At 39.4% G+C, this 14,237-nt stretch overlaps 1 protein-coding gene across 2 annotated transcripts in view; it reads right to left on the reverse strand.

Moving 5' to 3' along the window:
- niban2b (niban apoptosis regulator 2b) overlaps positions 1–10,638 on the reverse strand; it is a 61,474-nt gene extending 50,836 nt beyond the window's left edge. The window contains exon 1 of one of the 2 annotated variants that reach the window (XM_041788540.1): positions 10,359–10,638. In XM_041788540.1, coding sequence (XP_041644474.1) covers positions 10,359–10,413 — 55 coding nt within the window. In that variant the 5' untranslated portion in view covers positions 10,414–10,638. The remainder of the gene's footprint in view (positions 1–10,358) is intronic. The other variant, XM_041788539.1, reaches the window with a different exon arrangement.
- Between the last annotated feature and the right edge of the window lie 3,599 nt (positions 10,639–14,237).

Genomic DNA, 14,237 nt, shown 5'->3' on the forward strand with positions numbered 1-14,237 from the left:
TGTAGCTGGCAGAGGCACATGGATGGTATTAATGGAATAAACTTTCAAGCCAAAAAACACCAGTTATACTGTATTTACCTGTACATTTGAAAAGCTATGAATAAGAAACAGACAAAAGAGGAAGCTAAGCTAAATTTTAACGGGTGAAATCTCTTGGTTTGGAAATTTTTACTTTTGTCTTTTGTTATTTTCTTAGAGACAGGATAATACAGAAAACAGAGATGGGATCACTACCTTTTTTTACTTGGAATCATGTAAAAATGTAGAGGTATTCCTCAAAAGCCAAACAAAGTCCAGTATGTTTATGTTCTCAAAGTGCTCCCTCAGGTCGTCACACACAGAGCAGTGTTAGCAGCTGGCTCTGTGGGTGAGGGGCCAGGAAACAGGAAATCCTAACACTCAATGTTCCCCTTGCCTCTGTTAAATGTTGAGGGTTTTGGGGGGGCCGGGGCTCTCTATTGAAGGTGAAAGTGCCACACCTCGCCAGGCGACACCCTGGCCAGCACAGAAAGACTCGTTTCAAACCAGTTCTGATGGAGGAAATACCTGCTGGGACCCCACAGTCCACCAAGAGAAAAAACACAGTTGCTACCACTAAAGTCTTTCATTAGAGACGTCCTGGTCCATTATCAGTTGGTTTTCAGTAATTCATAGTTCTAGATTCATGCTTTGAGTCACCTCTGTGGTTAATCCTTTCATGTCCATTGATGTCAGAAGACCTGTGTTTGCTTTACTGTAATTAAACAGCCAATAAACAGGAAGCACATCAGCATTCACCTTCAACTATTGGCATTAGAAAAAAACTCAGCCTGTCAGCTGGTCAGTCATCCTCCTCCAGCCTTAGCAAGATCCTCAAACTTTGTAGGAAGTCCCTTTAGTTAAAAACATTAATCCAACGCTGAAATCAGAATTGAAACTGACAGGATAAAAGCTAGTAGGCTAATAAAAAGAGGTGTCATATGAGGTGTTTTCTGTTGTATTAATGTCATATGCAAGGGCTGACCATGAGGCCTAATGACCTTTGACCACCAAAATCTAATCAGGTCATCTCTCAATGAGAGTAAACATCTGTGCAAAATTTGAAGACAATCCCTCAAAGCACTCGAGATAGCAAAAGATTCAAATAAACGCCATGACCTCGGCTTTGACCCTCCAAAATTGAATTACTTAATCCTTAAGTACTGATCATTTTATTAGCTGCTCCAAGTTTCGTTTTAAGATTAAAATGACTTAGTTTTAGTCACTTTTAAATAGTGTTTCATCTTTATAGTTTTGAAAACTCAAAAACATTTTAGTCCAGTTTTAGTCAAAGACAGTCCTTAGATATCAGTCTTTATTTTTACTCACACTAAGGGGTGTAAATCTCTTCTTCTCAAGACGATTCAATTTGAATCTGAATTTACAGGCTACAATTCCATTCGCTGACGATTCATTAAAATACAGAACGCTTTGCTCTGATTCGATAACATCTGTTTATAGAACCAAAATAAAGTTTTGCTTTAAAAAAAACATAGAAAAAAGGGGAAAAGAAGATAATTTTATAATAATCTAAATCAATTTGACCTTGTTTATAAAAGAGCCTGCCAGGCCTCCTGTGCTAACATTGTGAAATTACGTTTAAGAAAGTTTTATCACACATTTTCCCAGATGTCTTACTTTGTCAGTAAGTTGGGAGATAAATATTTAAATGCATTTTTACCGGTACATTCATGTTGGTCTTATACTTGTAACTTCCTTAGCATTATTAATCTCAAAAACAGTAAAAATTACTATCAAATTTTCCCAAGAAGCACAAATTAAAACAGATTTAAAATCATAAGGAGATTAGGACTGACAGAGCTCTGTGTGTCTGCTAGTACAGGAGAAGGGGTCTAAAAACAGTCAAATAAAAACAGCTTTCTATACACAATTTTATTTTCCTTTCATAACTCCTCTTAATGCGAGTATTTAGTCTACATGTCGCCAAAACATCATCTTCTCTCTCTGTATCTGACCGTTCTTGATTGTTTTCATTCTTGAATTAATTCACTGGAGAACAGCTGATCTCCAGCTCAGTGAAGTCCTCTCTGTTTAATATCATATCATTGGACTCAGATGTATTGATTATGTCACCAAATCAATCACTCCCAACAACACGTTACGGTTGTAAACCCTGTGAATAAAGGGGCTGTTGTTACGTTGATTACTAAAGTCTTCTCAGAGTTTTAACTCAGAAAAGTGTTTATGTTTGGTCTGTTTGGGCTGCATTTGGTGTTAGCATCTTAGCTAAACTTTAGCTCCGCTGTCTCAACAGGTGTGACAAGCTGCTGTAGTTCTTAATTTCTTTTGTCTTAAGCGTACAGTCGGACGGACATTTCTAAAGTTATCCTTCTTTCACATAAAGTCCACATAACTTGATTCCTGAGGTGCAGAACTGTAACTGAAAGATGCTGCAGCAATGACTGGTGAAACCCAGCGACCACATACGCCAAACGGAACTCTCGCTTAAAGGTAAAAGGTTGCCGCGGGTTGCGCGAGATTACAGGCGCTGAGCCAGAGCATGGTGGGCTGTGAAGACAAGCAGCAATCAATGAACTGATCTCTAATGTTAAAACCAGTCCAAGCCTCATTTTTACCAATCCAGGGCTCTGTGCACCGATGCCCTTGGACCTTTGACGTTAAGATTGGTTAACCGGTCCATATTGGGTTATCTTTACACCACTACTCACAATGGTTTTTTTAGCCAATTTGTTTCTTGTAAAAATAGTATTAACACCATGTTAAGTGTTAATATAAACACTTATATAAAGCACTATTTAAAATGCTATTACACCTTATAAATTCAGTGGAGAAAAATCATAGACGTTGAACATCCAACATTCCTGCACTAACATTTCAGTCTCCTTGAAGAAGGTGTGTAGTGCACTGAGGTTGCCAACTTTCTGCAGAGTCAATTGCTACAGACCTCCAAACTTCATGTGGCCTTCAGATTAGCTCAAGAACAGTGTGTAGAGAGCTTCATGGAATGGGTTTCCATGGCCGAGCAGCTGCATCCAAGCCATACATCACCAAGTGCAATGCAAAGCGTCAGACGCAGTGGTGTAAAGCACACCGCCACTGGACTCTAGAGCAGTGGAGACGTGTTCTCTGGAGTGACGAATCGTGCTTCTCCATCTGGCAATCTGATGGACGAGTCTGGGTTTGGTGGTTGCCAGGAGAACGGTACTTGTCTGACTGCATTGTGCCAAGTGTAAAGTTTGGTGGAGGGGAGATTATGGTGTGGGCTTGTTTTTCAGGAGCTGGGCTTGGCCCCTTAGTTCCAGTAAAAGGAATTCTGAATGCTTCAGCATATTAAGAGCTTTTGGACAATTCCATGCTCCCAACTTTGTGGGAACAGTTTGGGGATGGCCCCTTCCTGTTCCAACATGACTGTGCACCAATGCACAAAGCAAGGTCCGTAAAGACATGGATGAGAGAGTTTGGTGTGGATGAACTTGACTGGCCTGCACAGAGTCCTGACCTGAACCCAATAGAACACCTTTGGGATGAACTAGAGCAGAGACTGAGAGTCAGGCCTTCTCATCCACCATCAGTGTGTGACCTCACAAATGTGCTTCCGGAAGAATGGTCAAAATTTCCCATAAACACACCCCTAAAGCTTGTGGAAAGCCTTTCCAGAAGAGTTAAAGCTGTTATAGCTGCAAAGGGTGGACCACCGTCACATTACACCCTAGGGATTAAGAACAGGATGTCACTTAAGTTCATATGCGAGTCAAGGCAGGTGAGCGAATACTTTTGGCAATATAGTGTATCTACTGCATGGAAATATTTCCCATTCATCTAGGAAAGCTCTCACAGAAAGCGTTTGGGAAGGGCAGGATTTTTTAAATAAATTCTTAGAAGGTGACTGGAGGAACATTCTGTCACATTAATGTCAGGCTAATCAGAGTGACAAGACAAAATGGCACTGTATGTCATGTGGTACTCTTATGCTGGCAGGCTAGTGCTGCTGTACTTTGTCAGTGGTGAAGCTTTTCTGAGAATTAAATTGATTCCAATGCCAGTTGGGAGAAGTGCAAACATCTTCTCTGCCAAGACAAGCTTCCAGTGTGGCTCTATCCTCTTGTTTTAAAAAGAAATGTGGTCCACTTCTGATTAAACTGTCATTTTCCTACAGCTACATCTGAGCTAAAGGCTACCACGGCAGCAACAGCCATTGGATACACCGGCAAACCCCACCTGTAACGATCACAAACCTGTGCTGAAGCAGATGGGAGACAAGCAAAAACATCTTTTCTGTCATGAAAAGCCATTATTTCATACGGGAACATGGTCCAGTTCTAGTATAAGTGACGCTATGCTAAAGCGAATTCTCCAGTCATCACCACACTGGAGGCAGCCATTGCAAACAGCTTCGAGTACAACTAATCCTCGCGTCATTCTCCTTAAACAACACTGATTGCTCTGAACAGTGTTCGGTTCGACGCCATCATTGTGGATGGGAGCTTTTCAAGATGGATTCGGCTGAAGGAAGACAGGAGACAAGGTTAATATTGTTCATGAAATGGTTAAATGTCTCTGTTTCAACATCTAATATGTTGTTTACGCCCTGTTGTGAATAAAATGCAGGTTTATGAGATTTGCCAATCACTAATTTGTGATTTTATTTAAAGCAAAACAGGTCCCAAACTTTTGGGGGGTTTGGGGTCATAGTTGTTTAAAAGTGTAATAAATTTACACATAAAAGCTCTGCAGTTATCGAGTAAAATTTCCTTTTAGTATTAAAAAAAAAACACAACACATATTGTTTAAAGAAACCAGAATAAAAGTTATTTTCCAGTAATGCTCAGCCCTATATCAGGTCAGACACTCTCACCAGCTGACTCTTTAGTGATAGTTTTAGGAAAGCGGCCTCTCTAAACAATCCTGACTTCAGCACACGTGTGCACTAGAACAACTTTCCAAAGAGGAAATGAGAGGTTAGCCTTGTGATCTCGGTCATTCTCAGCCTCTCTCCATAGATGACCTCATGCTGGAGGTTACAAGGGAAGTCGACCACGCTGCCTGCTGGTCACACATGAGTCAGCACAGTGACTCCTACTCTTATCAGCTCCTCCCACGGTGAGATGACAACACGAAGGCATGTCCGTCTGTCAGCGGCTCATAAACTAAGAGATTTCTTACCTCAGTCTGATCCCTGGTACTAAAGTGTATCAGCTCTTCAGAGCTTCAGGAGTGAGCACAAGGAGTTAATAAATTCATGAGTGTGGCGGGCTCTGATGATAAATCCAGGCACTTCCCTTGAAGGGAGCCAGATCCTGGGCTGGTCTCCGCTGCAGAGACTGTGTGGCGCTGGATGTGCGGCTCAAGGCCTGGACCAGGTTTCCACGCGCACATACACAAATACACACACTTTTCTGTGCATTCCTCAAATTCCACATCTGATAGGTGTACGTGTGCACTCTGCTCCGAATTAACCACTCAGGAGCATTTTAAGAGACGACGACTGGCTTCTAATTTTCCTCTTTTTCTTCAGCTGCTTGTGAACAAAAACTTAACGTGTAAAAATTGACTTCAACACAACACAATCAGTGCTGGATCTATGATGGCCAACAGTCGGTGCTTCTTATCTCGCCGCCTGAAATTGCTTGAACACAAATAATGCACAAAGTCATAAATCGTGGGGAGGGGCGGTCAGCCCACTTGGCAACAGTCCCAAACAGAGCCTCTGTTGAGCAGCCAGTTCCTCCCTTTCTCTGTGCACTCAATAAGTATCCTGTGGTATTTACACTCCCTTAGGGCACAATGCACACATGGCAGCTTTGTAATATTCTGCACAGAGGTTATTTACTGCACTAATAATTAAATTACCACACAGGGGGTCAAAGGGAAAGTATCAGCTTGGTCCAGTTAAATGCACAATATGAAGAAATGCTGCACTAAAAGAGGGCCTAAACCTACTTTTTTAGTTGAGTACTTGGATTGCTTCAGACGTCTCCAACAATTTCAAGCCAGATAACTTACTGGTTTTTAACTGGCCTACATATGGATCTGTATGTGACTGTACGACTATATTTTCAGAGCTGTACAGAGTTGCATCATCCAATAGAATTCATGGAAAGTATTGGAACTCTGCTGACGCCATTTTCTGTTAATCTTGCAGAGCAGATGGATTTGCCAGTTTCTATGTCTGGTATCAGGCAAATCCATCTTGAAACGCACCAATCTACAACAATGGTGCCAAACCGAAGGCTGTTCTGAACTGTCAGCGTCAGTTGAGGACAACGAGGCAGTAGTGATAGGCAGCTGCCTCCGTGCAGTGATTATCTATGACATAGCTTTAGCATAGTGACAGTTTTACTAGAACTGGGCCTCATTTCTGTATGAAATAAAGAAAAAACAACGCCAAAAGCTTTTCTTGGTGTGAAAGATGTTCCCACTCTTCTGCTGACCTGCTTTGGAATGAGTTTGTGATCATTACGGGGGAAAAAGTCAGTTGTAGCAGGAGTGGTTGTGTACAATGGCAGCTAGTGGAGTGGTTAGCTCAGACTTAGCCACAGCTGCAGTTTTGTCAGAACTGGACAACATTTCTTTATTAAAACAAAGGCAGAGAGTTACACTGAAAGCTTTTTGTTAAAGAAAGGATGTTTTTGCTCGTCTCCCGCTCTGCTCCGGGATGAGTTTGCAATGTTATGGGTGAGTTCACAGTGTATCCTGTGGCTGTTGCCACAGTAGCTGTTAGCTTGGCTGTAGCTGTAGGAAAGCAGCAGTTTAATCAGAACTGGACCACATTTTTTTTAAATAAGAAGATAGAGCCACATTGGAAGCTTGTCTTGGCAGAGAAGATGTTTTTGCATGTCTCCTGACCAGCCTTGGCATCAATTTTATTCACCAAGAAGCTCCGCCATTTACAATCTACGGCAGTGGTAGCTGTCAGCTCAAGAGTAGCATATGTGCAGGACGTCATTTTGTCTTGTCGCTCTGATTGGCCCGTCATGAATGTGATAGACAGAACATTTATCCAATCCCCTTTGAAGATTTTCTGAAAAGTCCTGCCCCTTCCAAACACTTTTAATGGGAGCTTTCCCAAATCAATGTGAAATATATCCATGCAATGGATACTCTGTTTATAGTGCTGTATAGATCTCATTTGGGCAAGAGGGTGGAGCTACTTTACTAAGTTTTCAGTGTGGTTCTTTAGTAAAGAAATGTCCAGTTCTGATCAAATTCTGCTATAGCTGCATCCAGGATACTTGCGCCACTTGTCATGGTTTTTTAAACATTGTTTTTGGAATTTTTTTGCCTTAATTCTGATAGGACAGGTGAATAAAGATAGGAAAGAGTGGGGGAAGACCTACACCAAACAAGCACAGTGAGCGGAGATCAATCCTGAAACCAGTGTGTGGAGGATTACAACCTCAACATATGGGCGCCTGCTCTGACAACTGAGCTAAACTGGCGCCCATCGGTCATAACTATAACTAGCCTGCAGTAAAACTAAACACTTCCTGAAACTACTGCCTTGTTCTCCTGATTGGTCCATTAAATATCAAACCTGGTATAAGTGTTGCAGACTGAAGCTTTGCAAAAAGGATATGAAATTCGGCCACTCGTCTTTGCAAGGTTGCAAGGTGAAAGCCAGCTAAATACAATGTTTAGCTATTAGCTTTGATTTAAAGTTCAGTTCTTGTCTTAAGTTTTGGAGGATATCTGACAAAAACCTACTTTTTCATTATTCTTGCACATTTATTTGGGTATGTGGGGTATCTACCTGCTGATGATATTTAAACTAACCAGCCCAGTCTTAGTTTGTGGTCCTCTTTTGTCAGAAAACATGAAATCTGACAGGCTGTTCTGCTCTTTTTTGATATCACAGTAACAGTATTTATAATAACACCTCCCTCCTACCTGGTATCTCCATCCATAGATCACCTACCACAGTCAAACAAGCACACAGCTGTTCTGGTGTTGGCACACCGTGCTAAAGAGAGGGGCATGCTGAGAAGAAGATTGTATTAAAAAGAAGCATATCAAAAGTGAGCGCTTGTGATAAGGCTGGTTTAAACGGGGTCAAAATCCCTCTCGAGTGCTTGATTTGTGTTTTATTTTGGTCAAAGCACATGAAAGGAGAAGGCTATGATATGTCACCTGTAAGTGTTGGATTGTTCTATCCAATCATAGCAAGGTTCACTCACACCACTGCCTTTGATATTCACTGAGGATTAGTGATTCATGTTCACACACTGTGCCGAATTCTATCTGCTACAGTGACTGCACAAATGTGACTCTACTATAAGCTGAACTTGTTCTAACAGGCCCAGGAACTGGGACATATGTTCATCTATTAAGAGCTAAGGCTGATAAGGCTGCAGCTTTGGTCCATTCAAACTTCTCTGACCGGTGTCTGAGTGTGATTGGTAAAAAAAAACGAGCTGCTCGGCCTGTGTCAACACATCAGGATGAAACATCACAGAGTCGAGCTTTGTTAGCAATAATCGTTAAATATGTCTAATACTTACAGTGAGAGGGAAAACCACACAAGCTTTAGAGTAAAGTAAACCTGGGTAAATGAGCAGTGACAAAGTCAACAGACAGGGCGGGGCTGGTGGGTGCTGCTACGCCCATATTCAATAGAAATCAAACTACACAAAAGCTGTTTTCTCTTTAAGTCAGAGACCATCACGCTGAAACTGCAGGAGGGATGTTGGTCATGTGCTGAAAACAAATAAGTCAAGAGAACTAGGCTGAAAGAATCATCTTTAATTTTATTTTATTTTATTTTTTTCAGTTTGATAGTTTTTTAAGCCTAAAATGCATTTCTAGGTTTTCAGTGGTTCATTATATCTACTAGTATTTAAGTCCTGCATCGTTAAACTGATTTTTTTTAACAGAACATTTACACATTCACCATATTCAGGCAAAATGAGAATAATCAGATTAAATTGTTAACAAGCTTCTATCCTGCTAGTTCAAACAAGGATTTCATATTTTTAACATTCAGAACTAGGGATTCCAATTATTACGGTTATTAACATTTTTTGTCTAGCACAATCCTTATCAATACCACCAAAAATACTTTTCTACTGCTTTGTGGGATATCATATCTGAAGGCTGAGTTTAAAATTTCATAATTCCATCTGTTATATTGATCCTATATTACTAAAAAAACATTCTAACAACTGTTTCATTCAAGTTTCTCACTAAAAACGGAATTTTAATTTTTCTCGATATTACGTTCAAACTGAGAATGTTAAGCAGAATATCAGTATCTGCTGCTTCAAAGGTTACAGTTATTATGAGTGTTGCCAAGTATGAATATTTCTGCTGATTTTCACAACCAACAAATCAGCTTCAGTTTTTGATAAAGACATGTTGTCTGATTCTGATCAACCTGATTTAGCTGCATTCATGATAAGCCTGGCAACTAAACCACGCCTCTTTCTCCTCAAATGACACCGATTGGTCCAGCCATTCTCTGGCCAGGAACAGAACCATCAGCTGGAAGCTCTCTAAGAAGAATCTATCTGATGGCAGACATGGAATCTAAACTCTAACTCTCTAAACTCTTGGCTTTGCAAGGTTAGCAAGAGTAGACAAGGTGACAAAGGCCGGCTTCTCTCAGCCACAGACACCAGAAGATTGCCCACAGGTGATTGGTTTTGTGACTACAGGCATTGAAACTCATCTACCAATCAGGTATTATAGTGAAAGTGTGCCAATAGTGATCAGCTCCCAATCAATTAGAGCATCTCTACAAAAAACGTTAAGTTAAAAACAGAAATATTTCATAAATCACAAAAGTATTCTTGCTCTGAGACATTTTCTGCATTCAGTGAAACATTTTTGTGAAAGATTTTTTACACATTCAGGGTTTGTTTTATTTGACCTTCAGGGCTACCATAGCAAAGGTCCAATAGCATATTTTTTGGAGTTGAAGCATATCAAGCTGCAACCAAACTTCCCGATAAGAAAACGGTTTCTGCTGCTGGAGTATCCCATGAGGAAGAGGGGGATATTAAATTAGAAACATATCTCAGACTTACTAACACAAGTCAGTGGAATTTACACGTTTGTCAAAGGGGTGGTGCATGCTTGATCAGAATTACAACTATCTGGAGGAAAAAAAGTCCAACTCACGCTGCCTGTTGGAGTTCATTTCAACATCAGCACTGACGCCACAGGCGGTTAAACAGCCTCGAAGAAACTTTCAGAAATTTTAAGTGTCAAAACCACGCCTAGAAGCTGCATATAGATTTGTTTTTAATCTCTTTTCTCTTTTATTATATATTTTAAACAGAGAGACGTCAGAAGACGCTGCGTAAAAACGCACATGTGCCAAAGCAGCACGCAGCAAACAGAGGAGGGAAAACGCTTCTCACCTGTGATAATCTCCCGCTTGGCTTCATCCAGGTGACTGGAAATCACGTCCCCCATGCTGGATGAACTAACAGTCCCTGACTGACTCCTGAGGTTTTTTAGCTGGTGACTTTGAAACAAACTTTTATGTCCTGTAGAGAAGTGTAGAGCCTCCTCAGCTCCTCGGAGAAAAAACCCGAGCTGGATGAAGTTTGCAGAAAAGACGAAATGAGAGAGCAGTGGCAGGGGGAGAAGAAAAGTTGGCAGAGGTACAAACTGAAGGCTTTTCTCGGAGAGACACACCCTCATTAGAGGAGAACTCCCACCTCCCAGCAGTGCTGCGTTCAAGTGACGTAGGAAATTATAATACCGGTAAAGTTCTGATGAAGTTGGTCAAAGTTTTGTGGTATCGAAAAACTCAAAGATTATAGGAGAATCGGAGAATTTAATGTTTTAAAATATATATATTTTTTTATTTTTTACTACTGCTTGTTTCCTCTATTCTGTTTTTAGGGCTGTTAAAGGATTTAAATGTCTAATCCTGATTAATAGCAGAATTTTCTGTGATAAATTTTGACAACCACAATCCCTTTTATCACATTACAAAATTCCTTTATTTTGTATCCAAAATGTGTTGTTTGATGTCATTTTGGATGTTTCTATTGTCTTAAATGACAAACTAATAGACCTCCTCTTTGGAAACAGACCTGCCTTTATGGATAGATCAAAGATCATGACATGAACGTCTGAGCATGAGCATAATTGAAATCAGAATCCGGACTTGGAAGAGACATCTGTGAAAACTGGGACTGTTCAGAGGAAAGTAAATATCATATGTCCAGCTTATTAAATCAAAATTAATCACTTTAAAAAATCCTCATAGATGTGCGGCTTCATAAACTAAAAATCATGACTTTAAACTGAACATTTACAACTTTATAATATCAAAAATTAGAGTTGTGTTTCCTAAAAGTTATGACTCATTTTTATTGTTTTAAATGTAGCTCAGTTTCCTCCCATTTTTCAGGAGCTTGGCTGAGATGATTCTACACCTTGATACGAGTCCACATGTGGTAAAACAAATTGACTGAACATGATTTGGAAAGGCACACACATCTCTCTATAGAAAGCTTCACAGCTGACAATGCATATCAGAGCAAAAAGCAAGCCATGGGGTCAAAGGAACTGCCTGCAGAGCTCAGAGACAGGAGTGTTGCAAGTCATGGATCTGGGGAAGGCTACAAAAACATTTCTGCTGCACTGGAGGTTCCCAAGAGCTCAGTGGCCTCCATAAATCTCGGATGGAAGAAGTTTGGCATAACCAGGACGCTTCTAAGAGCTTTTCCCCTGGCCAAAATAAGCAATCAGCAGAGAAGGACCTTAGTAAGAGAGGGGACCAAAAACCCAATGTTGACTCTGAGTGAGCTCCAGAGCTCCTGTGTGGAGATGGGAAAAAGATCCAAAGGGACAAGCATCACTGCAGCCCTCCACAAATGTGAGCTTAAGGCAGACTGGCTGGTTTGAAGCCTCTCCTCAGTCCAGAACACATAAAAGCCCACTTGGCTTTCACATGGAGTGTTTGCAATTTTCACAAGGGCTTTTATGTGTTTTGCACTGAGGAGAGGCTTCTGTCTGGATAATCTGCCATGAGCCCAGATTGGTGAAGGGCTGCAGTTATGCTTTGCTTTCTGGAACTTTGTCCCATCTCTACACAGGATTTCTGGAGCTCAGTCAGAGTGACCACCAGGTTCTTGGTTGCCTCTTTACTGATAAATTATCATATATATTTATATCACCAAATTCATGAAATTATCAGAGGGCCTTGATGGCCTTATGACAAGGTCATGCCCCATGAAAGGAGGATGTGGTCCTCCAAGAAGGTGACCAAAGTTCAAGTCTGACCTATCTATCTATCTATCTATCTATCTATCTATCTGTCTGTCTGTCTGTCTGTCTGTCTGTCTGTCTGTCTGTAATATTTTTGTTTTTCTGCAATCATGTGGCATAAACAGAGACAGCAGAGACTCTGTCATGGGGTTAGTGCTTCTCCATAATATCCAGAAGTTTCACTCAGCCAAAGATCGCCAATATAAGAAGATGACTCACTACATTTTCAAAACTCTGAACTTACTATAAAAAAGGACAAAGGCAAAGTGGCAACCTAGAAATAAATAAAAATGTATTGAAGTTTAACAAACTTGAGGCTGCAGAAGTCCTGTAACAGTGGAGTTTCCTTTTGATCACTAAAAACACTTTTAGAGCAGGAATGAAAAACTGTTGGCTCCTCACCTCACTCATTATGGTACGAGAGTCATGCACAGAAACCAAAGACTTGTATGTAGCAATAGTCTTGTACTTTTTCCACCCTGGACACATTCAGCGTCGTATATCTGATCAACACTCTGACGTTTACATGGGTACACTGCTTCTGTATGAAACACAACGTGTCTGAGGAATAGCAGTGCTGTCTGAACTTTGTGATGTTTTTTTCTTCAAACAGAGTGAGCCTTCATCATTTTTTGCCTCCTCTCAGATGGCGGGAAAATTATGTTCCTCTGCTGCCCTCTGGTGGACAACAAATGAAAAGTCATTTTCATCTGAACTTGTTGCTTTTACTGAGCTCTGATCATTAAATAATGACAACATCAATAATGATAATAATAATAGTAGTAATTATAATTATAGAATGAATAACAATAACAATGACAATAACCGTAACGATAATAACAATAAAAAAGATCATAAAAGTAGTAAAAGACTGTTATTATTATTGATATATTATTAAAATTAATGAATAAATAATAATAACAATTATTATTATTACTTTATTGCATCTCACAGTTATTACTTAAAGTTGTGATTTTGACTTTTTATCTCATATTTTGATTTTTTTCAATTCATAATTTTGACTTTTATCTCATTTTGGCCTTTGAGTTCATAACTTGAAATTGTTAGTCATATTGTGACCTTTGAGCTCATTATTTTGAATTTTAGATCATATTCTGACCTTTAAATATGATTGCAACTTTCTATGCCATAAATTTTCCTTTTTAATACATTTGTTTGGCGTTTCATCTCAGATTTTGACCCCTTAAACTCAATCCCAGCAGGGGCCGGATTCTGATTTAGGTCTAAACTGAGGACCTGACAGGGTCAAGATTTAACCATAAACAGTCAAACTCATTTTTACAGTGATTATTTATGGAGAAAAAAAACCATAAATGACTCTGAGACTAGAAAAAAAAATTAAAGGCTCAAAAGCTGAGATAAAAATTCAAAATAATGTTGTAAAAGGCAAATATGTGAAGTAGAAAGTTGCAATCAATTTTAAATGTCAAAATATGAAATGAAATTTTACAACATGGGTTTAAAAGGTGGAAATATGAAATAGAATTTTAAATTGTCAACCTAAAAGGTCGAATTATGGTCTAAGTTTAGAGCTAAAATAAGTCAAAATGCGAGGCAAAATTTAAAATAATGAGATAAAAAGTTCAAAATTTGATTTAGAATTCAAAATTGTGAAATTTAAGGGTCAAAATATGAGATAAAAAGCCAAAATTAAGAATTGAAAAGATCAAAATAAGAAATAAAAAGTCAAAATCATAAGTTTAAGTTTTAACTGTGGGATGCAAAATTGAAAATATCAAATGAAAACACAAATTAATTTCTTTTCCTATATTCCTGACTTTTATCTAATTATTTTTATTCTTTATTGAATCTAATTTTCCTGTCTTAAGATATCTTAAATCATTAAATAAAGTGTATATTTTTTTTTACACTGGATAAAACCTGCAGACCTCATATCGGTGGGTCAGTTAAAATTAGGATCTGATATGATCTTGTGGGACAGGTATAACTATACCAGGTCCGGATTTGGCCTCCGGACCTTGAGTTTGACACCC

This window comes from Cheilinus undulatus, linkage group 5 (assembly GCF_018320785.1).
Source record: "Cheilinus undulatus linkage group 5, ASM1832078v1, whole genome shotgun sequence".
Classification (NCBI taxonomy): domain Eukaryota; kingdom Metazoa; phylum Chordata; class Actinopteri; order Labriformes; family Labridae; genus Cheilinus; species Cheilinus undulatus.